General features: G+C 39.1%; 3 protein-coding genes across 4 annotated transcripts in view; all 3 read right to left on the bottom strand.

Annotated features, from left to right (window-relative positions):
* LOC109079802 (disks large homolog 4-like) overlaps positions 1 to 8,648 on the bottom strand; it is a 159,698-nt gene extending 151,050 nt beyond the window's left edge. The window contains exon 1 of the mRNA XM_042725123.1: positions 8,009 to 8,648. Coding sequence (XP_042581057.1) covers positions 8,009 to 8,038 — 30 coding nt within the window. The 5' untranslated portion in view covers positions 8,039 to 8,648. The remainder of the gene's footprint in view (positions 1 to 8,008) is intronic.
* A 3,769-nt stretch (positions 8,649 to 12,417) lies between these two features.
* Positions 12,418 to 20,543, bottom strand: mepcea (methylphosphate capping enzyme a). 2 transcript variants are annotated; one of them, XM_042725127.1, is made up of 5 exons: positions 20,114 to 20,543; positions 16,761 to 18,657; positions 15,440 to 15,658; positions 14,398 to 14,521; positions 12,418 to 13,672 (listed from the first exon to the last, which is right to left on the bottom strand). In XM_042725127.1, the coding sequence occupies exons 2-5, from the start codon at positions 18,624 to 18,626 to the stop codon at positions 13,620 to 13,622; spliced, it is 2,262 nt and encodes a 753-aa protein (XP_042581061.1). In that variant the 5' UTR covers positions 18,627 to 18,657; positions 20,114 to 20,543; the 3' UTR covers positions 12,418 to 13,619. The 2 variants fall into 2 exon arrangements, with proteins under 2 accessions (XP_042581061.1, XP_042581060.1); XM_042725126.1 differs by having other exon boundaries at positions 19,968 to 20,543.
* A 2,256-nt stretch (positions 20,544 to 22,799) lies between these two features.
* Positions 22,800 to 25,026, bottom strand: her1 (hairy-related 1). The gene is made up of 4 exons (XM_019093226.2): positions 24,903 to 25,026; positions 24,618 to 24,713; positions 24,390 to 24,489; positions 22,800 to 23,848 (listed from the first exon to the last, which is right to left on the bottom strand). The coding sequence occupies exons 1-4, from the start codon at positions 24,942 to 24,944 to the stop codon at positions 23,079 to 23,081; spliced, it is 1,008 nt and encodes a 335-aa protein (XP_018948771.2). The 5' UTR covers positions 24,945 to 25,026; the 3' UTR covers positions 22,800 to 23,078.

Here is a 25,026-nt window from a genome sequence, read left to right on the forward strand (position 1 = left end):
GCAGCCTGGGCATTCTTTAAGACTTTTGTTTTTGTATTCCATGGAAACAAGTCATATGAGTTTGGAACAGCATGAGTAAATGATGACAGAAGTTTTATTTTTGGGTCAACCAAGACTCTATGTATTGTGGATCTTCTTTTGATAAGTAAAAATAGAAACAGGCAACAATATTCGGCAGACATACTGTAGGTGATGACAAAAAATGTTTTATCTTAAACGTAAATCCTACTGTAACATATTTGATACTCACATTTCTAAAGTCTCTAAATTATCAACATAACCAAATCTTTTCTGAAAAACATTTGCACACAATCTACTACATGCCTTCTTTCACTCTGATTGGTAGTCTATACTTTTTAAACAAGAAACAAGGTCTTTGATTATAATTGCAAAAACATCCAGGTCATGGTACATGTGTACATGTACATGTACATGTGTAATATATATATATATTTTTTTTCTATAACTTGTCATTAACAAATATAATAACTTTTATATAGTTTGTATTATTTTAAAATGAATATTTACTAGACCCAAGCAAATAAGTTTTATTTATATTATCTTTCTTTCTTTTCTTTTTTTTTTTTTTACAGAAATCATGTTACAAATTTTTATTTGTTCATCTCTCAGTCATCACTTTATGCACTGCATTGTATGTTTCCTATCGATACTTCACAAGTCCTTTTTTTCTCCTGAACTGAAGCCTTTTTCAATAACGAAGGGTAACTGCACAACCATTGAACCTATGGCCACAAAGCCCATCAAAGCCCACCAGAATGGGCATTGCCATCTGGCTATATAAGTGGCTGCTTCGCCATAAGATTTCTTCTCCTTCAGCGATGATATTCTTCAATGATCTCCACTGACTGAAGCGCCTGCTCACTGTTGACACGCCTTCAGTGCCGCACAGCAGTGGTCCAGCTTCCCCTGCCGCCATCTGGCGAGCCATATAAGAGCAAATTTATAAAGAACAAATTTTCGCAGCGTTGTTTCAAATGCTGCGCCTTTATTGCAGCAGGTCTCCCCTGCACGCCAATAACGGCCACCGTGATTTCGTTTCCTACTTGGGGAAATCCCATGCGGAATCCATGCTCATCTAGACCGATTGCTTCCACTGCGAGAACATGAGTCTCGCCTCTCTGCTTTAGAAAGTGACTCCGCCCCTCTTACCCTTTCGTTGGCTTCCTCCCAGGAGCCTGTGAGGAAAAAACAGCGGGGCAGAGGATCACAGCACTCGGATGCAAGCGAGCTGACGCCGGCTCAAGTCCCGCATGCCTCACTCTCTCCACACAGAGAGGCTTCCCCCGTCCTCTTCACCCAGCTTGACCAGTGTCCCTCGGGCAGCGCGAGTGATCTGGTCTCATTCGGTGGGAGTAATGACAAGCTGCTGGATGACAGCATGTCATTAGCAGCCTCGAATACGGGGAGCTGCAGGGCTCCATTCCGACCCCGCCCCCCAGCCGTTGTCTGAGCCCTGCAACGTTAAGCAAATTTTGGGGGATTTTTGGCAAATTCTGTGTGCTCTCGAAAGCCGTCAAGGAGCTGGGATGGAGACCGGTGGAGACCTCCCGCAGCTGTCTGGACAAATGGTTCCTGCCAGGGCACCGTCAAGCCCCTCATCAGCGATCCTGTCCTTTTTTTCCAGAGGTCCATGACGAGCTCACTAGGTCATTGTTGGACCCATACTCTGCATGCCTCTGTACTTCTGCTTCATTCGCCCTCACTTCGGTGGATGATGCTGAAGAAAAGGGATATGAGAAGCTTCTCTGCTGGACGAGTCAGTGGCCACACATCTCTGCCTGCTCACTGATATCGGCTGGAAGGCAAAGGCCGCCCATCCGTCCAAGCCGTGTAGGATGACTTCAGCCCTCACTAGACACGCCTACTCCTCGGCTGGGCAAGTGGCCTTAGCACTAAACTCGATGGTGGATCTCCAGGTCTTCCAGGCCAAACTCCTCACCGACATGGACGAGTCTGGTGGGAACTCTGCGATGCTCAGGCCAGTCTGGTGGTGCTCGAGCGCCACTTATGGCTGACTTTGATGGAAATCAAGGACCCTGACAAGGTTCCCTTCCTTGATGCCCTGGTCTCTTCCTGCCAGTCTGTTTGGACCAGTGATCGAAGGCTTCGCCAAGCATTTCACGGAGGCACAAAAGTCGTCCCAGGCCATGAGACACTTCCTGCCAAAAAACTCTAGCACTGCAGCTGCCTTTAGTCGCCCCAAGTCTGCACCAACTCAGCAGCCCACAAAGCCTGCACCCGCGGCCGCTGCCACCTCCCAGCCAAGCCTGAGCCTCAACGATGTTCCCCCTTGGCCAAATGTTACCCATTTCCAAAGTGCCAGGGACCCCGGCCCAAGAAAGTGCTGGACCCTGCACCTCAGGCATCGTCCTGATCTAAAGGACATAAAGAGGAGGGTGCCAAGTCTCGCTGCAGCCAGACCAATCACCCCGTCCAGTTCTGGGTGCAGTCGGCGATGTGTTTGCTGCAAACTCTCGGCCCATTCAAGCACCCAAGTGGCGATCCACTGTTATAGCGGGCAGATTAAAACACAAACATTTTCAAAAAGAAAGCAGATTTCTTCTTCCGATTCTCACCAGTACAGTGTCTCCTTGCAGCGACCAGGCACTCAAACCAATTCAACCCCTGACTTCCCAGGCCAAGGCATGGCATCAACGCAGTGTCAGAGTGGGTTCTGGGTATTATAAGGTGAGGCTATTCACTTCAATTTGCTCGGAGACCCCCATGTTTCATTGGGGTGGTCCCCACTTCGGTTCAGAGCAAGGACACACATGTCCTGCACTCCGAAGTGAAAAATCTACTGACAAAAAGAGCCATAGAGATTGTGCCTCCAGCTCAGAGTGAATTAGACTTCTACAGCCGTTACTTCCTCATCCCCAAGAAGGATGGCAAACCAGGGAGTGCTTTCCTCAAGGTGCCTTTTTGTGCTGATAGAGCACCTCCTGGAATGGACTCAGCTCAACCTGCGCTCCGGGCAAACTGAACCAAGAAGCTGACATGTTGTCACGAAGCAACAAGAAGAACGAAGAACTCTCAGTCATTGCTTGAGTCGAAGCAACCTAAATCCCATGGAAACCGGCCGCTTATATAGCTAGTTGGGCCCGCCCATTTTGGCTGGCTTTGGCAGGCTTCATGGCCATAGGTTCACGCAGTGCCACTGCCGAGCCATTGGTTCGTTTTTTGAAGTGTACTGCATGAACCAATGGCCATGCAGTTACACTGCATTATTGAAAAAGGCTCCAGTTCAGGAGAAAGAAAAATAACTTTTTCCCATAGCGTCTTAACAAACGCAGTACTGGTTCCTGTTTCACAGAGAACCGAGGTTACAGCACATTCTTATAAACTCTCATCGAGTTACACCAAAAGCATATAAATATGAGCATCTATGCCAAATTGCATATTTTTGCTCAGTTTGGGCCTCAGGAAAAAAAACTGAGAAATGAGGATGAGTTCCATTTTGTCCCATATAATACTATATGAGTCATAAAAGCCTGATCTATCATATGATATGTTCTTCAAAAATACATTGTTTGATCTGAAATCTACGAAGCTGGTAGCTCCACCGATTTGGTCCTGCAGTGCACAGAGTGTCTGCATCTGGTGTAGATCCTGACAAAACACTCACCTGAACTTGAGCCACAACAAGAACCGCCTCACTGTGTGATCAAGACATTTCTGCCCAGAAATTACAATAATTAATATTTTCTGGTTTCTTCACGTACATGTGCTTGGTTACAATGTTCATGCACAATGTGCAATGAATCTTGATTTATTCATTTAAGCCTCAGCAATGCTTTTCTAAACAGCTAGTTGAATCCTGGTCAGTTTTTCACTAAAAGTGTTAATGACAAAACTGCTGCATTGACAAAATTATAAAATGCTTGCAACAAAGACTTTAATTTCCTATAGGTGTTAAATCACGACGCTCACAACACCAAGGTCATTAGTCTGATTCTCAGGAAATGCATATACTGGTAAAACATGTCTTGAATGCACTGTAGGTTGCTTTTAAAGCATCTGCCAAAGGAATAACTTTAAATATAATATTGTGTTGCAAGAAAACTTCCATTTAAACGCAGAGAGAGACATTTATTGGTCGATACGATGTAGATTCATCCACTGTCACAGTCTGTGGAGCCAGATTTGGCTCAATCACAGTCACCACAGGGACAGATCCAGTTTCAGTCCAACTGAAGAGGCTTTCAAAGGGTAAACCTCCACTTCTGTCGACACACACTCACACACACACATAAATGGCCCATCTACAGATAAACACTAACAAACTAAAGCATGGGTAGAGATAGCCCACTGATACATGCAGTTTAGCAGCTCTCACATACACACCTCTACAAATACACAGAAAGCTTCTCTATCGTTCTCTCCGCTCATCTCTCCTACCCACTTCATATTGTCTGCTTCTGTAAACTGACGTGCAGGCGCCTGCTTCTGTTGCCAAGGGAACAGGCTTAAATCAAATGAAGCCAACATGAACTGAGAGACATTCACATGCATCTGTGGCCACAGATGAGCTAACACACACACATTTATACACAAACAAAAAAAAACTGATTCTAACACATCAAATTAGGACACATGCTGAGGAAACATAACACACACACAGATGTACGCTGACATGATACATAATTCACCCACAATACAACTCAATGAAACAGAAATATAATGTACAAAAAAACATTATGGATCAAAATCATGAAATTGCTGAGTAAGGAAGGGATACACTGAGGGACACAAGGATGATGACAAGATGCACAAACTAAACAGTACAGTGGCAATTCCATGCCTTTTTGGACATACGTCATTATAATAATATATAATATATATTTAAAAAAAAAAACTTTTTTTTTTTTCAAAATGTATTTAGTACATTTAAAAACATTACCTTTAAATTTAATATTAAATAACATTACAGTTAAAATTATAATCATAAACTTTCCATGTGTATTTAGCGTGTTCATCAAAACACTGAAATAAGTATATTTCTTTAAAACATAACAAACGATTATTAAACCAATTATTTAAGATGTGTCATAAAAAATTTACTCTTTTTAAGTACACTTACATGACCTTTTATTTTTAATACTGTATTAACTGCAAGTGCAGGTGTTTTTAATATACTTTAAGATTTTACAATTTGAAGTGCAAAATCAATACAATTAAACATACTTCTTATTCACAAGAGATATTAAATTGTTTATTGATTAGTATGTCTTAACAGCATTGTAATAAAAATATAGGGGCAGTGACACTAAACTTTGATGTGGTATGATATGACTGTGATACTGAGTCACACATCTTTAAAACATAAATTCAGCATATAGCCTAATAAATATTAATAAATCCAACATGTAGAAATATCCAGTCTACTCCTCTTTTCCGTAACGTTGCACACCTACAGCTTTCAGCTAAGATGTCACAGCGTAACGTATCAATTATGTATTGGTCACACATCTTCATATAAAAATTTGCAGGTCAGACTTTGTAACACAGCAAAATGCAAAACTTTGTTTCCGTTCTCCCACATTCGCATGTGTATAAATATAAGTGAATGTTACTAAAAGTGTAGTGTGACCACCCCATAATTAAGAAAAACAAAGCAATAGTGATAAATAACTGCATTGTTGTTGTTAATTTTGAAGCATTTGTTCCCCTAAGTAAGAAAATGTTAGTAATTAAGAAAACTACAAGAGGGAATAATCAGCATTAGCAGTTAGTGCACTTACTATAGGTGCAAAGTGCTTCACATTAGCCATTTGTCTGCACAAATTATTTGATTGTAAGCCATAATAAATAAGCAAATGTAGGTCTATTCTGTGGTTCATATAAAACTAATGCTAATTAAAATATAGATGCTGAATATGACTCATTTATTTAAGTAATAATACTAGATGTTTAAAAGGCTATAGTTGAGGAAAGAACAGCATTTTGGTGTCCGGAAGTTATTGTGAGACTAGTGTGAAACTTTCCAGATAACCTTACATCCAAAGGAGCCATCTGTTTCTTCCGGACAGCGATGGAAATGCAAATTTTGCTCAAGTCCTCTCAGCTTTTTCTCCAGAATAAAAAACCCAGCAATCTCAAGTTTCATGTAGAGTTTTAGAAAAAATCTCAACAGTGTTTTAAACTGTGCTCAGATTTGCCAAGATAGCACCTGCTAGTCAGTGATTTCTGAACATTTCCTTTATCTGAGCTTTCCACATTGGTTTTATAGCTATAAAACCTACTACCTATTATCTACACCTATTATCTACACTGTGTGTCAATTGACACTTTTGACTCAATTTGTATTTCTCTTGAGGAATTTCAACATCTGAGAATAATTTGATCCTTAAACGAAACATAACATAAGCCTTGTAGAAAGAGCAATACATTTGGGATCCTCGCAGAAAACATAGTATGGTCTTTAATAAGCATACATCCAAAGACCAGAGCACCATTTTCATCTCAACCCACACAAAAGCAGGCACTGTGCTAATTTCTCACTTCAAATCTCTCTTTCTCTCTCTTCGTACCTTTCTGACTCTCACTCGTACATTGGGCGCATTAGGTCTGTTGAGAGTGAGGTCATGGTAGTGTTTAGGAGGAGCATGCAAGGTGGGAGTCAATCTGAAGACAACGAGAGAGAGAAAAGTGATGGAACAGACACCAGCACAGGAGAGAAAGCACCAGCCAAAGTTACATAAACCATTCAGAGTGCTCTGCCAGCAACACGACATGGGCAAAGAGGCACATGCCGTCAGAAGCAGTGGGATGTGTCTCACCTCCACACACACACACCCACACACACACACACTAATACACAGAGCCCGCTAACTGCAGTTAGATGACAAATCAAATGTGAGCATTTATTAATGAAAGATTTCACTTATAACCGACCTCTCACTCTCTGGCTCCCACACACTCATACGTCCTTCCCTCTATAGTTTAACAGATTGCACTTTTTTTCTCTCATTTCCTTTTCATTTCTTGTAAGCCCTCTACTTCCTCCTCCTCCTCCTCCTCCTCATGGACAGCATCACACGTCTGTGAAGCACCACAGCAGGGTCAGAAATGAACCACAAAGACAGTGAAACTGACAAAAATGCACCAAATGTGGCAAAACTGTGTTTTAAAAATGTGTTGTTTTTTTATGTTTCTTATTAAAAAGATTTTATATATTTCGTAATATTCTTTCAAGCCTGTCTGATTATTGAATGAGAAGCAATGCAGACTCTGTACTGCCGTGTAGCTGTCAAACAGTGTGTTTCTGAGGTGTGTTGTCAATGTGCGGCTAAAAAGAAGTGTATTTAAAAAATTTAAAAAAAGACAAAACTGACAATAAATTCAAAACCATTAACTATTCGATAAAAATAATGCGAGCTTGTATACGGTTAGATAATCAACATCCTAAAAAAATAATAAATGCTGATTCCAAGGGGCAAAATATTCCTCCATTTATACATACACTAAGTTCATTTCTGTCACTGCACCACGGTATGCCTGAGTGTGAGCCGCAGTTTCACACTCCGTTCACACGAGACGCGTTCTTGCGTTCCGCTGCGCTATTGTTTAATTGTTGTTCACATGTACACACACTCAGATGGAGCTCTTTGATAGTTTAGTAGTGGCGTCTCGCTGTGTTTTTCAGCGAGGCGAGTAAAAAGAAGTTGAACTTTACGCGAGCGTTCTGGTTCTGCGCTGCGTCCAGCTTTCATGGACCGCGAGAACGCGTCCTGTCCTTACGCGCCACAAAACGCAAATGAACGCTCCTATTATAAAACAGCCTGGGATTCGTGTCAATACGAGCGAGCTCTGCTGAGAGAGAAAGTCAGATCAGACGGAAGAACAAAGAAGTGCTGAACCCATGAATATAAGCTCGGAACAGAACGCTCCCTTCACCTCGCACCAGCAGGAGATGCGATAAACTTTCCCCTAGCGCGCCCACACCACACACTCCTGCTTCTGGTCGTGACAGGGTGAATTGGCTTACCTTTGTGGTCACTATGCAGAGGCAGTCCATGGCAGAGAGAAGACAGGTGGAGATGTATCCAAACCCCCGTTCCCCCCTCTCCCCTCTCTCCCTCCAGCTTCTCTCCTTCTCTCTGTCTCTCTCTCAGCGCCCGCCGTTCGCCCCTCTTTTCTTCACTGTATCTCTTTTGACTGACTTAAGCATTGAGGAAAAAAAAGAGTATGGAGGGAGGGGGAAAACGTAAAGAGGAAGGAGGAGGGACGGAAAGAGAGAGAGAGAGAATAAGAGAGGTCTGCCTTCAGTATTTAGCAAACGAGGAAAGGACGAGGAGAGGCGCGCGTTCCTATCGATGAGGGAAGACACAAAAAAGACGAAACGGAGAGATGGAGGAGAGGATACGAGCTAATGAAAGGAGATGGGCAGGGGAGGATGAGTGCAGAGACGAGAGGTGACGAAGAGGGGGAGAAAAGAAAGAGGGAACGGACTGAAGCAGCAGAAGATGTAGAGAGAGAGCGCGAGCGAGCGCGCACGGAGGGAGGGGACGTAAAAAGATGGAAGGGGAGGTGAAGATGCGCGTGTAGAAAGGGAAAGACAGTTAAAGAGCGAAATTACTCAAGGAAAGTGCCGGGTGTGAAGGAATACGCGAAGACGGGAGCTCAGACAAAGAAAGGAAGACTAGTAGATGACGAGGGTACTCTGGTTGTCATGGCTTTTGGTAGCTGTTGCCTTGGCAACGCTGCAGAGTTGTTTCTGTGTAAATAGCCGGGCTATTGTCATGTGGCCGTGGCTTTAGAAAACGCAGTGAAATCGGTGAGCTGGCAGGCCGCGTTCCAATGGAACTCACGCGCACTGCATACAGCGCTCTACACTGCATACTTAAAATGTAGTAGGCTAACCGTACAGTGTGCGACAAATAACGTGTGCACGATAGTTCGGTTCGCACGATGGATGACCTACTGCATTTGCATCCTACAATTAGGGCTATTATACTTAACTAAAACTAAACAATAAAAATATTATTTGAAATAAACACGAGCTACGATAAAATAAAATTAACAGTAAATGATAAAAAAAATGCTGCAAATTAGCAATGCATAATGTTTTGAAGGATAATGGCAAAGTTTGGTAAAGACTGAAGATTACAGTTAATTAGTTTTGAGTGGCTGCACAGTGATCCTTAAATTGAGTCTATGTCATGATTAAGATTCAGAGATTTTTTGGCATAGCATAGGCTACAGATTTTTATTAGGGTGAAAGGCCATGAAAAGGCCATGACAGTTCATGTAACAAATATGCTCACTACAGATTTTTATTAGGGTGAAAGGCCATGACAGTTCATGTAACAAATATGCTCACTGCAATATTGCATATTTAAAAAAAATAAATAAATACTGATCTTAAAAGTAAGCTGAATGCAGTATTGTGTCATACAGTAATCCACTAGTGCACAAGTATGTCTTTCACTGAAAATGTGCATACTATATATACTGTGTACTGCATGAATAGTGACTGCTATGCTATTCCTGGGGGAGAAAAACAAGGCACTGCATTTCATTTTATTTCCTTTCTGAAATAAAAGACTAGAGAAAAAAGAAAGGTGGTGAGAGAGAAAAAGAGGGTGAGAGATTGAAGAGGAGAGAAGATGAGGCTATTTTTAGTGACACTGTCATCTTATTTGCTTCTTTTTATGCCTTTGTGTTAATAACACTTCAGTCTTTTCCCTATATACATGTTCATATCCATCCAGTGCTGAACAGTGAGATGAGAATGAGACAGATTAATGGCCATTTTAGCAAAAACACACTGTGTTTTATGTTGTGCATGACTTTTTTTTTTTTAATAACACTTTGCCTTTAAGACAGTGGATTGTACCATTAAAGTCAGTCAGCGGGTATTTTGGAGCTTCAAAGCCTTTCAATCAGCATCTCCACCCAGTCAAGAGTCAATGGTTGTGCAATAAATCGGTTGTCACATTTTCATTCCCCAGGGTGGTGTATATTTCTACACAACTACAAATAAAAACACTTCATAATTCAGACTTTTTTAATCAAACAGTGTTTCGTTGCTAATGGAAGAGTGTTTTAACTGGAGTTAATCCAAACCATCTGTATCTGCCATGTAGAATCCATGGCACTTGAGTTCTTGAAGAACAATAGTGTTTTGTGTGGAGCTATTATGACTTTCATGTGAGGCCTGTGCTAGGAGAGAGAGAAAGCAATAGACAGTATGCTTGCTTTAATTGGGTGTTGTTAAAAGAGAAAGAAGACAATGAACACAGAGGAGTGTTTTTATTGGTTTAATTCAAACCTGCCTTTAAATGGACTGACCAGACCATACATCTCCTACTACATCACTGTTACATAAGTGCATGTGTGTGACTGTTTAAATGTGTGCATCAATGTGTTACGATCCCTTTTCCCAGTCTAGGGTTGGGAGTGGGAGTAACAGGTTAACTAAAACGTATAAGGGAATAAATAAAAAAAAAACGCACATACTCATTTGCTTTATTGTGCATTTATGCTCTGATGTGTTGTATATGGACTGGTGTGTCTCTGCATGTGTGTGAGAGACAGAGACAGTGGCTGTAGAGTGGAGCAGTGATGTTGAGCCTCAGTTGGGTTTTAATATAGGCTATGAAGTTTTTTATAAAGGAGAGTTGCCCGTAGCAACATTGAGCTTGTCATAAAATTACATTCATATACATACACAACACGTGTTGGGTAGGCTGGGGGCATTAATATTTAACACACAAATATCTGCAGTCAGAAATGTGTGTTCACACATTGCCAGGCTGTGGACATATAAGCTAATTCATAAAGAATAACACTCAAATGCGTCTGAAAGTAATCGGATATGGTTAGATTGGTTATATTGTAGACTTAAATGTTACAGTTGTGCATGTGTTACTATATTTGATGTAGAATGGCAAGATAAAGCAATTTCCCGATTTTGTTACAAAAAAAATTTGATTTCGATTTTTTGTAAAATTGCTCCATCTTGTGGTCGTTTGGGACATTGCATCATTTTACGGAAGCAATATACAGAGCTTGGGAAAATAATGTGACCTTTTCAGTAATAATATTACGCTTAACATGCTCAGCGCAACATATTGTAAAGTGTCACTGCTCGCTCTGCATTGCTTGAGTGACAAATGTGGTGTGTAATAACTTTTACTTATGAGGTAAAAGTAGTTAACTCATTTTCAATCGATCTGCATTCATAACTCAGGGCGGTTTATGTCATTGTACACATTTGCTTGATAGTTTCAATCCAATGTTTTCTTTTGTCTCGTACTTATACAAATGGAACTCTTCCAGGGAACCTTAATAAAATGAATCGAAGACGAACAATGGTCGTCATAAACAGCTGTTGTTCTGGTTACCCAGCGCTGAGAAAAGTAGCAGATAGCACATGACAAATCCATCAGCTTCAGCAGCGTTTTAAATAATGATATTCCAGTGCTGGGTTAAGTAAGTAATTTGTATTATTTTAAAATGCGTAGACTACAGTTACTTTTTTATTGGTTACATGATATTATTAACAAAACAGCAATACATCATTCATAATTTATTAAATTTTCCTAATTATTATTTTTCATCTTTCTGAAATAGCCTACCACATATATACATTATAAAAATCTTCCAGTCTTGTGGACATTTTACACAAAGACCAGTCACTAGTCAGGTTGCTATAATTACACAGCATTTGATAACTGGATATAACATTACGCACTGCTACTGATGAACACATTCATTTTTATAACAAAAAAAACATATATATATATATATTTTAATTATCACTCAGTGGGTTATCTGAGTAATATCATGTATTACTATGTCTTTGGAAAGCTTTCAAAATTCATTAGAAGGCACAAATTCACGTTATTTCTTAAATGTACTGTAGGGATTCACAAATCTTTTTTTTTTTTTGTCAGCCGAACTGCTTTAAAATAATATATTTACTTCATGAACCCTCTGAAAAGGTAATAAGTTAAAAATTAAGTAACACATTTGCATGTTCAAAGTTCTCTGTGGTCACATGGGATGCAGGTATCAATAAATATTTAATCCTTTTTACAAAGTACCCATTTTTGAACACCTTTACAATTAAATCAATTACATTAATTTGACATTTTTATGATTTAATTATTAGCTTTTTTTTAAACTCATAAACCTCCTACAGTAACTTCATGAACCCCAGTTTGGGAAAACTTGATGTTTAATGCAATTTAATGCAATTAAGAGTTGTGTTGCATGAGATCACACTGTTAATTTGCATACTGCGTTGAATTATCCTATACAATTTTTAACTTTAATAAACCAGGAAAGAACAGCATAATTTTAACACAACAGCTCGGCTTGTGAATTTCCATAATTATAAACTAGGTCAACAAATAAGTATTGAAATATAGATATATAAACAGTTACAAATTCATGTTATTTTGTAGTTTATTTTCCAATTTCTAGGAGTCCTTTGAATGAAAAGAACCCTTTTCAGAGATACACCAACTTTACATTTGCACAGGAAAATACAAATGTGGGAGACAAATTTATTCTCTCGTTTTAGTGCAAACCTTTCAATAGGAATAAAACGAACAACAACACGGTTACCTCAACTGTGACAAGAACTCTGGACAAACAATTTACAAAATGTACCTCGGTTTTTTTCCAACTTTAACAGTTGGAGAATCAGAACAAAACAGATTCAAAAAAATAAAACTGTTTAAACATCATTCTTTATGACCCACCACACCAAAAAGGAATCACATCCTTCTGGATTTTTATTAAGGACATTAGATCGATAACCACTTTATCATAGCATATCAGCTAACCTGCAGCTTCAAAACTGCCAAGGACAAAATTACGATCATGTTAGACCAGGCAATATAACTGATGAACTTAAAATTAAGCCATTGGTATTTGTCAGTAAGTGGCAGCCATGCAGGCTGCAGAATGGCTGATGAGCAGACAGATGCTAGAACTGTTAATAGCAATGCTTTGTTCAAAAGGTAAAAAAAAAAAAAAAAAAAAAAAAAAAAAAAAAAAAATTTGTATACAACAGTGCAACAAAACAGCAAAAAACAGAAAACGGAACATCTGGTAACATGCTCTTATCTTTCCTTTTGAGAACAGAAAAATATAGTCACATAGCCAACCATCAAACATTTCAATTCTAGATGGTTGTTCACCAGTTTTGTGTGCTAGAGAGGAAGCCAGAGTTGCTCAGGAATTTTCATTTTAGGAATTTCATTCCAAATGAAAAACAAATTGTTTAACAGGAGCTTAGAAATTCCTTTTATGTGATTTGATTCAACATTGTGCTTGTTCACAAGACCATTCTTTATGAGGGGGTAAAACATCTTGCTTCAGTAGGGAAAACTCTGATTTGCATCTGTAATTCTTCAGTAGAGTCCTTGAAAACAAATTGCGACGGGTTTCCCATTTTTTTTAAAGGCAGGGGAACAATTTCTTTTATTCAGCACCAATGAGATTCCATTTAAGAGTTCAAAACATGGAAAGTCTAATATCAAAGGAAAATGCTTAAAGTTCCAGTGGCTTCAAATGCTGGTTGTTTTCCAAATCCAATCCAGTCTTGTGTTTTCTTCTCAAAGTTGGTGGTTAAACTGGTGGCATCACTTTTGAGGTGAGGGTCCTTTGTGAAAAAGGTAGATTGGTCTCTGAAAACCTAAGAGAAGACAAACTGAGGGTTAGAAATATTTAGATTAAGTAAGGGATAATGTACATCCAGCTGGTTGTTATCTCAGAATAAACCCTGACAGGGTGATCAGGACCCCGACGCGAAGCGGAAGCTTATTACACACTTGCCACATAAGTAAATAATTAGATGCGAAGTTTAAGTATTTGAATGCAACGCTTTCGTTAAGACAGCAGTTGCAAGCAAGCGGCAGATTCAAACTAGACGGACATTTAAGGCAAACGGTGCAGTCAAACCACTTATTACACAACATTTCACCACAAAAATAATTAAGGCAATAAAAGAATTAAGATGAAAATGTTTAAAAACCTTTCTGTTTTTTAGTTCCCTTATAATCAATTACAGCGTATAAAACAATCGTAGCAAAATGGCAGCAGCTGCGTTTGTATGAAACGAGAGCGAATCCACGATACCAGGATGACAAAGAATTATACACCATTTTGAATCGAGTTTTAATATTTTATTAGCTAAACAAATGCAAAGCTTCCACCAAGAAAAAATAGTTCAAGCAAGAGTACAGCGCTGACTGCTGTTACCCGGATGAGCCTGTGTTATTAGCTTTTACCAGTTGTTATCGAGGGATAACATACCTCGGAATGTCACGACTGACCAATCAGAATCAAGTATTTCACAGAGCAGTGTAATAAATCATAATATCATAGGGAGGAACAGAAAGGCCTTTCAAAAGCTCTGACCTCTAGAATAATTCTGTGACGTTCCGATGAGCTCATAACTGGAGAAGCCCACTTCAGTAGTCAGGTAGGAGGAGAAATGGTCCGGTTTTAACCGGATGCTGTGGTAATTCTTAAAGATGGTCTCCTGAGAAATTAAACAATAATAAAATAAAATGCATGTGGTTAAACAACAAGAAGTACCCAACTTGAAAATGCCCCAATGTGTGACAAAAGGCTTAATTACACTTTTAAAACTGTATGTTTCAGCTTTAAATTCGATAATGCATGCACAAAGCCACAAACCATTAACTTACAATAAACTACATTGTACATTGGTGTCTTTTATTGCTATTGCATTCGTTTCATAACATGCTTGTTTTGAGGTCACTTTACTTTGCATCACACCTAAACAACACCTAATCATTTTTTGCTCGAGTCTGTCGTGGTGTCATCTGTGAGTCACCTCAAGATTTGAGGCTATTGCTAAACTAAAATCAAGTCTGTCATTTTTAAATCTCACCTACATCCTCAGCATCCACTGGAACGCCATTCTCTCGTTAACGTTTAAGCCAGAGATTATGGTTTACAAAGTATTAAATATGGACATTTTTCTTACAAAAACGCACTGATTCATTTCAAGAAAGCCTTCATTAACCCTCTGGAGCCTGTGGAGCTCTTTTTATGATGTATGGACACAGCTTTTTGGACAAACCCTATTCACGGACATTATAAAGCTTGGAAGACCCAGGACATTTTTTAATATAACTTTAGTTGTATTCATCTGAAAGAAGAAAATCGTATACACCTACAATGGCTTTTTAGATTATCACTTTAAGTTTAATTTTATATAATTGCTTTATTTCATATTTCTATACTCAAAATAGTATATTATGCAATTGTTATTACAGTGCATATGCATCAAAGATCATTCCTTTCAACAAAATCAGATCACTATTTTGCTCACAGGACACACATCTGAGAACACAATGTTTGAAAATCAAATGTTTTGTCTGACCATTTGGCTGAATAAATGCAATTAACAACAACAAAAAAGGGGCCTTACAGTAAGTTTCTTTCTCTTGCCGTAGGAGTTCCAGGGCTGGGGCTCCAAAATGAAGAGTCCTCCTGGCCGCAGGTGCTTGTATACTCTCTTGAAGAGCCGTTTGAGTCCTGCATCACCCCAGTTCAAGTGGACCCATTTTGTCACACTCAAACACAGGATCACATCGTACTCTTCCCTTTGTGTCTGCACCAACACATCACTTTCCAGCACATAGTTCCCCTGTGCAGGTCAGACAGACAGTGGATTATGAAAACAGACAGACAGGTGCTGCATGCCTAATAGTATTATATGCACATATAAACATACTTATCAAAAGTTACCATGTCACACCTATTTCATAAGTTACCTCGAAGATGCTAAGGTGCAAGGTGGTTGACTTAGCAATGCTGTTTGGTCTCTGATTGGTTCAAAGTGTTTTTAATCACATTGCAATGCAGATGCTAAGGTGTCCTGAGTGGCTTCTTACTGACCCAAGTCAAAAGAGACAAATGACACTCTTGTCCCTGGCTGTGGCTTGGTTCAGTCCAAGTCTGAAGTTTTTCACATTCAACATTTCAAGCTAAAGGCTTTAATATTCTTGGATAAGAACGTATATGCATGTACTCATAAAAGCATAACCGGACCCCAGATAAATGACCTAGATCACACCAGTACATCTTTACCTATGCTGACACACCTACTTTCTGGGTGCCTACCGCACTTCATTTGTAGGTGGAACTATTAAAATAAATATCATTACCTCCTGACACAAGTGTGTGCTTTAAACAGAAAAGGCTTTATAAAACTAAAACTAATATGAACAACAGGCTTCCATGTATCTGTTGTGTAGCGCAGAACATTTCTTGAATTCATTGTTTTTCTCTACTCAACTAGTATTATTTATTGCTGCTATGCCATTCTGCTCAAATGTGAGTTCATGTATGTTGTATGAATATTTTATGTTGTATTGTATAATTTATTGTATATCATTATGTACATTACATTTTAAGCCACATTTATACAACACCTTATACAACACGGATTGTTAGAAAGCAGCATTAAAGTAATAAACTCTTGCTAAATTCATCAATTATGAAACAAATTCAATTTCAGCTGAGAAGCAGCTTTACAGAAGACAATGGTGTTTTTATTCAGCTAAATTCTGTTCAATGCTTATTATTTGTATACAGCATAAAGAATATAACATCAGGCATACTTGATACAGCAATTTGATTTGGAGCAAAACACTCATGTCCAGTAAACATGAATTACAAATAAAAAAGCAGCAAAAAAAAACAAAAAAAAAAAAAACAACAAAACAACAAAACAAAAGCAGTCTTACCTTGACAAAGGTCACGTTGGCAGGGAAATCTCCAGGAGGGAGACTGTTTGTGATCATCTCAGGCAAAGGGGGGCCAGCTATGGGTCCTCTTGAGATCCGGAGCGAGACAGGGAATGAACACTTTCCATCAGGGAGACCTGCCGTTGGTTCATCTTCCATTTTACAACTCATCTCTCCCTGATCAGCCTCGGTTGTTTTATTCTCCCTTTCTTCTCGACCAACTTCCATTTCTTTTTCGACCATGTATTCATTCGCTTCGTCCACATGCTTTGTTTTTTTCTCATCCCTCTCCTCTTTCACAACAAAACTCTCTTTGTCTTTGTCTTTCCTCTGACTCTTTTCTTCCACTAAATCCTTCTCAATCCTGTCCTTCCCTTCCCCTCGATTCCCCTCCCCATTTTCCCCAGAACGCCGGGCCTGCTGCGTGTGAACCTCGGAGAGGTAGTGGCGTATATTCTGCCAAGCAGCATGTATCAGTGCTGCATCGATATCCAAGCCCACAATCCGTGCCGGTCGCCAATTTTTCGCAATTGATAGAGTCAGGTGGCCGGTGTTGCAACCCAGATCTAATACCTCCTTCCCTCTGAACCACTCGGGATCCATAACATGGATACGAGGATCCTCGCTCAGCCCTGGGTTCCTATAACCATAGTATTTGTTATAGTTGCCATACTGGAACTTCTTTTTAGACTGTTGTGAAATCTGGTTGTTGTTGCTCTGCGACCTCCAATGGTTTGGATGCGGTTGAGGCCTCTCAGCAGCTCCACCACGAGAGCCCATTCCTGGGGTGTGAGAGGGCTGAAAATGCCTCCCAGATCTCTGACCCCAATTTCTCATGCTATTAGAACTCTCTGCATTCTCTAATCTGTTTCCGGCACGCCTGCGTTTTCGCTGCCTGCTTGATGGAGGGATGGTGGGGTTTGTAGATGAAGGTGCGGTTGACATATCAATGGTTTTCTCCTTCACCTCACCCCCGTTTGTGGCTAAATTAGGCTTATTTGAACACTGAGCCTCAAGAGTAGAGTCCAATAGGGGTTGGTTCTCAGGAACAAGTGTGTTTTCCACAGCGCCTGAGTGTGAATGAGTTAAGGAGAGCATTGTTGTTCCCTCATCTTGTCCTGCTGCACAGCCATTAGACTCTGGTAAATCCATCTGTGCAACTATTCCTTCACCCGAAACTCTTCCAGTGCTCGCTCCATGGTGCTTGTTCCTATGTCTTCGCCTGCCTCCACCACATTTCAGGGGAGACACCAACAGACTGCTGTCCCCTGCACTGGGGCAGTTGAGATTCAGGGGGTCTGTGATATCTCTGGGTATCAGGATCTCTACAGGGTCTCTGCTTTTGGCTGGCAAAGGCGAGGATTTGGGCGTCTCTGCGTTGAGAGCCCGGTTCACCTCTTCATCCAAAAGGCTGTTAAGGTTGAGTGGGTCAAAAATGTTCCCGCCCAGCAGGAAATTGGTTGGCAGGACGGACTCGCTCTCAGAGTTGGCACGCCGTCGTCGTTTACCATAACCAGGGTGTTTGAATCCAGCGCTCATCGTGCTGCGGCGCTTACTGACTTTCTGCTGTTGAGGTTTGGGCTGCTGAGTGCCATTTTGAGTTTCTGTAGACGATTCGACCCCAACAACCCCTCTTTCACTCTGAGTATTGTTATCTGGTGTAGCGGTTTTCTCTCTGTGTTCCAGTGATGTCTCACTTCCTGCCTCTTCCCCAGCCTCTTTGCTGAGGTTTAGAACTGTGGTGTTCCCGGACAGATGGGGAGCACTGGTATAGTTTCTAGTAAGTTCTGAGTGCTGTTGGGAAGTGGGGTCTGTTTGCCCCTCACAAGATAAAACAGTTTCTTTGTCAAATGACATCTCTATCATGTTTCAGGCTGACGCTGGAGGACACATGGATCTAAAATGAAAGCAACAAGTAATCATCCACAAAGTCAAATGCACAAATGCAATTATTTGCTAAATCATTACTAAACTACTCAAAACATGGTAGGCTACTGCTAGATGCTTCCTGATAGAATTTATCATTTAGATCTTAGATCTTAGATCTAAAGCCTAAAAGATCCCAATTAGTGACATACCAATATATCAGTCAGATCATAATTGGTTATTGAGACTTACCAAAAAAAAAATTTATAAACTGAAATCTCTCTATGTAGTCCTATGTATTTATGTGACAATCTTGGGCAAATGACATTGTTTATTAAAATTTAGAAGATTTATATATACACATACATACATACAAAATACATACATACACATACATATATATATATATACACACACACACATATATGTGTATATGTATGTATTTTTATGTGTGTATGTATATATGTATACACACACACACACACATACATATACATACATACATACATACATACATACATATATATATATATATATATATATATATATATATATATATATATATATATATATATATATATATATATTAGGGCTGTCAAATGATTAATCACGATAATCACATCCAAAATAAAAGTTTTTGTTTACATAATATATGTGTGTATACTGTGTATATTTATTATGTATATATAAATACACACACATGCATGTATATATTTAAGAAGAATATGTTATGTTTATATATTAAATATATTTTATATATAATATAAAATATAAGAATATAAATATATAAATGTATATACATGTAAATATTTTCTAAATATATAATTTATGTGTGTGTATTTATATATACATAATAAATATACCCTGTACACATACATATATTATGTAAACAAAACTTTTATTTTGGATGTGATTAATCGTGATTAATCATTTGACAGCCCTAATATATATATATATATATATATATATATATATATCTGTATGTATGTATGTGTGTGTATACATATAATACATACACACATACATAAAAATACATACATATACACATATATGTGTGTGTGTGTATATATATATATATATATATATATGTGTGTGTGTGTGTGTGTGTGTGTATACACATACATATATATAGACATATACATATATATGTTATAAAATATACTGTTATAAAATCATGTATATAAAAGCTTGTATAACTACCGTTATAAAAGACTAATTACACTGCACAGAGAAAATGCCATTTTTCCAAAATACACAGAACTTAACGTTGCCAGACGCTTTGGTGTCAGTGTGCATAAAGAAAGTAAATGTTAGGTCAGCGTTCGCAAAACGTCCACCCACCTTCAGTGTCAGCGTGCCCGCCTCCTCGACACTGCTGTTATTATTGATACTTTGTACAAACCCCGCCTCCAAGCGTCATTCATGAATAATACATAACACAGTCAAATCCGCACGAAGAAAACAGAAGAGAGAAAACGAAGAGATACCTAAACAGGCTCAGCACTGCGCTCAACACACAGCCCGGGGTTCTAACTCTCTCCGCCCTCTCTTAAAGGTACACAGCCCAGTGCCTGCCTCCCTCTCCAGCGGACGAAAAAAAAACCCACAACAGCCTGGTCAGTGTAGCGTCTGCTGTCCTTGCACATCCTGCACTGAAAGCGCCAGTACGCACAGCTGTCCGCTGACGTCAGGTTCACAATCAAAATAATACATATTCAGAGGACACACCCCTTAAAATAAAGCTTAGTGAAATACAAACGAGCTCTATTTTAGAATATCGGCAGGCTTTGTGGAGGTACTGACCACAATGGTCGTTTTCTGTTTATTTTTCTAACCCCTAACTGATCGGCTAAACTACTGCGCTTACTCGAGTGAACTTACTAATGAGCTGCAGAATCTCGCTATGAAGAACGGGGCTTTCAGTGCTTTATATATCTCGAGCGCATGATGACGTCGCGACGAGCAGTTAAACCGGCCAATAGTACACGCGTGTTCTGTAGACCCTCGTTTCACTATCCAATCATGGAATATGTAGGGAGGGATTAGCCTAGATTCTACATTTTAGGCGCCCTAAGTATGTGCCTGCTCATAAAAGTCAACGTTATTAAACTGGCTTCATCACCTCACGAATTGCGAGGCGACCTCGTTAAACCTTCCGTATATGACGCATGTTTCAATTTATTGAATTATAATAAGAAAGTGGTTTTGTTCATGTGTGTTTTGGGGTGTTGTTTATACACTGCACACTTCCTCACAGGCAAGCACAAGATGCCCCATAGCTTTTCTATCCAGCATGTAAATAAACGACATTTTTGATAGTTGATTGAAAGGCAGTAACCTCAAATGCACATTCTGCAACTGAAGACTGGTTACTTATTTCGCACTAGACGCTTTAGGACCGCGATTGCTTGTATTTGAAAGTGATTAGGCTATAAGCAGAAGCTTTGTGGTTCCCGCCCCCGCGTGTGGTTGCTGTGCATGGCATATAGAGTGACTTGGGATTTGTAGTCGTAGTGCGCTTACTCGCGCACATTTGTGTAGTCCTCAAGAAGAACGTATGTAAATGGAAAAAAGAAACTCTTATAACTGTTTTAACAACTCACAAACAACATTATAGACATTTACCATCACAAACAGTTAAGTAGCAGCTGTGATAATCAGAAAAAGAATAAATGAACTTGGAAGTATGACGATATGTCTTCAAGATTTCCCGAAATGCTATAAGGTAAGTAAGTTGTAAGTTGTCACGCGAGTTGTAAAAAAGGATCTTGCTCCTATTGTTGTAGCTATAATGTAACAGTTTATTGCATTTTCCGTTTGCACTTTGTAGGATTTTGACCAGCAGAGGGCAAAAAAGACTTTGAGTAGACACATGACACATTACTGGGGCACGTTGTCATAGGCCTTCAAATAACAGAACTGTTCATAAAACAGCGAACAATATTTAGGAGAGCAGGGATTTAGTCTGGATGAGCTGAACACGCAGCGCCAGGTGGATCCTGGGGAGAAGGAAAGGCATAGAGCATCGAATAATTATTTAAGTCGGAATATTTGCGTACGTGTGTAAAAATATGAAAAGCAAAAACAAGGAAGAAAATGATTATAAATAAACCATGACTGCATAACAGCAAAAGTAGGTGGCGATATGCACACATAATGCAACGCACCAAAAAACGAAAGAAGAAGAAGAAAACAGCGAACATGGCCTACAAATATTTTAATTAATAAATTTGTATATATTCATGAATGCATTAATTTGCCCCGCTCTGACATTTATGAAATATATATTTGTACTAAGAAAAATAAACCTTTTTACATAATTGATTGGCAAAATGCATGCTATTGTGGTTTGTATTCATTTTTGAAAGCTAAATAAAAACCACTGCAAGATGAAACACCATTTGTAAATGGACTTTTGACTCACAATAGTTACTGTGCTTGACAACTAGGCCCAGTCGCTCTGTGTCATCTGTACACTAACAGATGTTCTCTGCAGATGTATTTATTGGTTGGTGATATGTCATGCACTAATAGCAGTGTCCTGCAGCGGGAGAGTTATTACTAAGCATACAGGTTTGTTTTGTTGTTTATTTGTTTGTTTTTTGCCTTACATGTTCTTAAAACCTTGTTTTAGAATTTTTTTTTTTTTTGTCCTTGAAATGTCCATAACTGGAGGTATATAATATAATATAATATAATATAATATAATATAATAATATGTTTTATATTTGAATGTATTTTAAAATGTAGCTTATTCTTGTGATGCAAAGCTGAATTTCCATCATCTTTATTCTAGTCTTTAGTGTCACACGATCCTTCAGAATTCATTCTAATATGCTGAGATTTGATTGATTCTCAATTATTATCAGTTATCATTGGTACTCTGTTATTAATATTCAAATTATCAATGTTGAAAACAGTTTGAAATTTATATATAAATATTTTTTTTAATTGTGTTACAGTTTTTACTGTATTTCTAATCAAATCAATGCATTCTATGTGAGTATAAGATCATTAATTTAAAACATAAATAAAACTTGACATTACGATTTATTAGGCTCTGTTTATTTCCTGTAGTGGATAGATAGATAGATAGATAGATAGATAGATAGATAGATAGATAGATAGATAGATAGATAGATAGATAGATAGATCGATCGATCGATAGATAGTCATACAAATTAACAAAATTATATATAAATATATATATATCGTGAAAAAAAAGTACAATTAATTTACAATGTACAATAGGGAACAAATAAATATATTAAACAATTTGTATACAGTAAGTCATGTGCGATTATCACAGAGCTACTAATGTACACATGCCCAGGACACTCGCTTCCATGTCTTTTCCATGTGAATCCCAGCCTCTTTCACAAGCATCCTCAACTCCTGCAGAACTCTGATGGGAAGCTGTTGCTTTGAGTCACTAAGTGTTTTGAGTTTTGCTCACCAGGGCCTCCACAAAGACTGTGGCTGGTTCTGGAACAGAGCTCTTCTCAGAGTCTGGGGTTGGCAGGAGGGAGACGAGCCAGTGGGTCGCACTGGAGTGGGGGAGCCCACCGAGGCCTGAACATGAGGTCCTGGGGCTACAGGCAGAGCAGGGGCTGAGAAACTGATAGAGGACGATGATGACGAAGATGAAGAGTCACTGGAAAGTGGAGAGATGGTGGGAGGGAAAGGGAAATGGCAGGGGACAGAGAGGTATGAGGGAGAGCTGGAGAAGGGAGGAGAGCTACTTGTGTAACAAGGAGAGGGTGGAGGAGAGATGGAGTATGGAGGGGAGAGGTAGGGATGTGTCATGGCCTGTCCTGTGGGATGGAGCATAAAAGATTGAGGATACAAACTACTGGTGTAGGAAAATGGCTCAGTGCTGGTTCTCATGGGTCCTATCGCATGGACGTCCGTCCTGCATGTCAACTCCGCATTTGGGATCCATGGACGGTGGGCAGCTTGGCTGGAAACTCTACACTGGGAAAGAGTACTGCTGTAGGAGTCAAGATGGTGACACAGGCCTTGAACAAAGCTGTCTCGCTGGGAAGGCTCTACACATTCGATGAAGCTGGTCAGACGGGAGATACACTCCCTAAAACCGGCTTTGTAGATAGGATTGGAGGGCATCTGCTTCTGGACATTGATGGGCTCAGGGACTGAAGCGAAGGGTATGTGGGGTCTCCTCAAAAACAGAGTCGGAGCATTAGCATCATGTGGGTCTGAGTCTTTTTTGGATATGCCTGAGGTGGAGGGTGAGGTTAAGGAGAGCCGAGGCACAAAGGTATAAAATGGTGGGGGGGGGAAGAGAAAGTAAAAAGTGGAGTGTTCAGGTGAAACAGAATAACATGAGATGTTGATTTAGTTGTTGGTTTAAGGTTGTTATTGAAGGTTCATTCAAAGGAACGTTTGAGAACAGAATCAAGAAATTTATAGAGTTAAAGGAGGATTTTAAGATAAAAAAAAATGGGTTTAGTTTATTGATTGTCAAAATGAGAAGTCAGAGAGTGAGGTATATGGAGGTATTTTGGGTTAGATTGAGGAATTGAGAAAAATAAAAACAGGAGGGGAGAGAAAAAGATACAGAGACACAATCAATTAGACACAATCATCAAAAACTTAGAGGCATTATGTGCAATTCAAATCGATAAGCAATTTAGCTCTATAACTCTAAGGCCAATAATATAGTGTTTATACAGCCTATGTAAAATAAGGGTATATGGCAAGCCCACTTTTTAAAAATTACTCAATTATAGACAGAAAACTTACCTTGACTAGGCCTATCTCTCGCAACTGTGGCTTTTGTCCGAATGTATTCAACAGTTAATTCCAGAATTTCAGCCTTCTCCAGTTTAGGGTTTTGAAGTCGCTGTAAAAGTGATTATTCATTATATTGATGAAACATTTCATTACGCTATGTTTATTTATATATATAAAAAAAGGAAGAGCTAGATTAAAAACTGGAAATATATATATATATAAAATATATATTCTTACCGTGTCTAGAGTGTTATCCAGGAGAAGCGTTCGCAGCTCATCTAAACGCTGATTAATCCGGTCTCTCCGTTTCTTCTCTATAACCGGCTTCAAGATCTAGATATGAATCACATTACATTTTTAATTTACATTTAAAATGTAAAGCCATAAAACTTTAGTCTGAATTAAAAAGAAAACCTTTAGTAATCTTAAAAAAAACTAAATCTCAACGATATTATAAAAATGTGTAGCCTATTGAGAAAGAATTAGGCCTATCACAGAGAAACCATTAATTTAACTACTCACTCTTTTCGTTGGTCGTCGACTTGCCATTTTTGGAGTAACCATGATCTGCTGAAAACGTATATTCCCGTTGGTCCGTGTTTCTCAAGAAAATTCTTCTACTGTGGTAAATGTCCTCGCAAACTCT

The sequence above is a fragment of the Cyprinus carpio genome, chromosome B5, assembly GCF_018340385.1.
Source record: "Cyprinus carpio isolate SPL01 chromosome B5, ASM1834038v1, whole genome shotgun sequence".
NCBI classification, from domain to species: Eukaryota; Metazoa; Chordata; class Actinopteri; order Cypriniformes; family Cyprinidae; genus Cyprinus; species Cyprinus carpio.

What these genes read in the sequence shown, in the direction of transcription:
- her1 (XM_019093226.2), bottom strand. Translation starts at nt 24,944, where the DNA reads ATGGTTACTCCAAAAATGGCAAGTCGACGACCAACGAAAAGA. An exon ending in TGGATAACACTCTAGACACG is followed by an intron (nt 24,490 to 24,617) that starts GTAAGAATATAT and finishes TCACTTTTACAG; the next exon opens with CGACTTCAAAACCCTAAACT. An exon ending in GAGAGATAGGCCTAGTCAAG is followed by an intron (nt 23,849 to 24,389) that starts GTAAGTTTTCTG and finishes TATCCAAAAAAG; the next exon opens with ACTCAGACCCACATGATGCT.
- mepcea (XM_042725127.1), bottom strand. Translation starts at nt 18,626, where the DNA reads ATGATAGAGATGTCATTTGACAAAGAAACTGTTTTATCTTGTGAGGGG. An exon ending in CCAACGTGACCTTTGTCAAG is followed by an intron (nt 15,659 to 16,760) that starts GTAAGACTGCTT and finishes TGACCTGCACAG; the next exon opens with GGGAACTATGTGCTGGAAAG. An exon ending in GCAAGAGAAAGAAACTTACT is followed by an intron (nt 14,522 to 15,439) that starts GTAAGGCCCCTT and finishes TTAATTTCTCAG; the next exon opens with GAGACCATCTTTAAGAATTA.